Source organism: Arachis stenosperma, chromosome 3, assembly GCF_014773155.1.
Source record: "Arachis stenosperma cultivar V10309 chromosome 3, arast.V10309.gnm1.PFL2, whole genome shotgun sequence".
Classification (NCBI taxonomy): domain Eukaryota; kingdom Viridiplantae; phylum Streptophyta; class Magnoliopsida; order Fabales; family Fabaceae; genus Arachis; species Arachis stenosperma.
In genome coordinates this window covers 124,207,323-124,208,134 of record NC_080379.1, presented here as the reverse complement: position 1 = coordinate 124,208,134, position 812 = coordinate 124,207,323, and the positions used below count along the sequence as shown (strand labels likewise).

Here is an 812-nt window from a genome sequence, read left to right as displayed (position 1 = left end):
TATGTCTCCAAATGGGTTGAAGCAATAGCAACTCCAACCAATGATAATAAGGTAGTCATGAACTTCCTCAGAAAACACATTTTTTGCCGTTTTGGGGTTCCAAGAGCAATCATCAGTGATGGAGGAAGCCACTTCTGCAACAAACCATTAGAGGCATTGCTTCTAAATATGGAGTCAAACACAAGGTAGCCACACCATACCATCCACAGACAAGTGGGCAAGCCGAAATATCTAATAGGGAACTCAAAAGAATCCTGGAAAAGACCGTGGGAACTTCAAGGAAGGACTGGTCGATTAAGCTAGATGATGCTCTTTGGGCATATAGGACAGCTTTCAAAACACCAATTGGAATGTCTCCTTACCAACTAGTATATGGAAAAGCTTGCCATTATCCACTAGAGTTGGAGCACAAGGCATTCTGGGCCTTGAAACTCTTGAACTTGGACAGCAAAGCTGCTGGAGAAAGAAGGATGTTGCAAATTCAAGAGTTGGAAGAATTCAGAGCTGAAGCTTATGAGAATGCCAAAATTTACAAAGAAAGAGCAAAGAAGAAGCATGACAGGAACATAGCCCCAAGGAAATTTGAAGAGGGACAAAAAGTATTGCTCTACAATTCTAGGCTGAAGCTATTTCCAGGGAAGCTAAAATCAAGGTGGTCTGGACCATTCCTTGTCACCAAGGTCTCCCAGTATGGACAAGTAGAAATCATGGAAGAAAAGTCACAACGAACCTTCACTGTGAATGGTCAAAGACTCAAACATTACTTGGGAGATGTGGAGGAGAAAGACAAGGTTAAATATCACCTCAACTGA

General features: G+C 42.0%; 1 protein-coding gene across 1 annotated transcript; it reads left to right on the top strand.

The window, feature by feature from the left end:
• The first annotated feature begins 350 nt into the window (after positions 1-350).
• Positions 351-812, top strand: LOC130966666 (uncharacterized). The gene has a single exon (XM_057891487.1). It carries the CDS (start codon positions 351-353, stop codon positions 810-812), a length of 462 nt encoding a protein of 153 aa, XP_057747470.1.

Excerpts from the sequence above, each read along its gene's own strand:
- LOC130966666 (XM_057891487.1), top strand. The coding sequence starts at position 351 with ATGTCTCCTTACCAACTAGTATATGGAAAAGCTTGCCATTATCCACTA.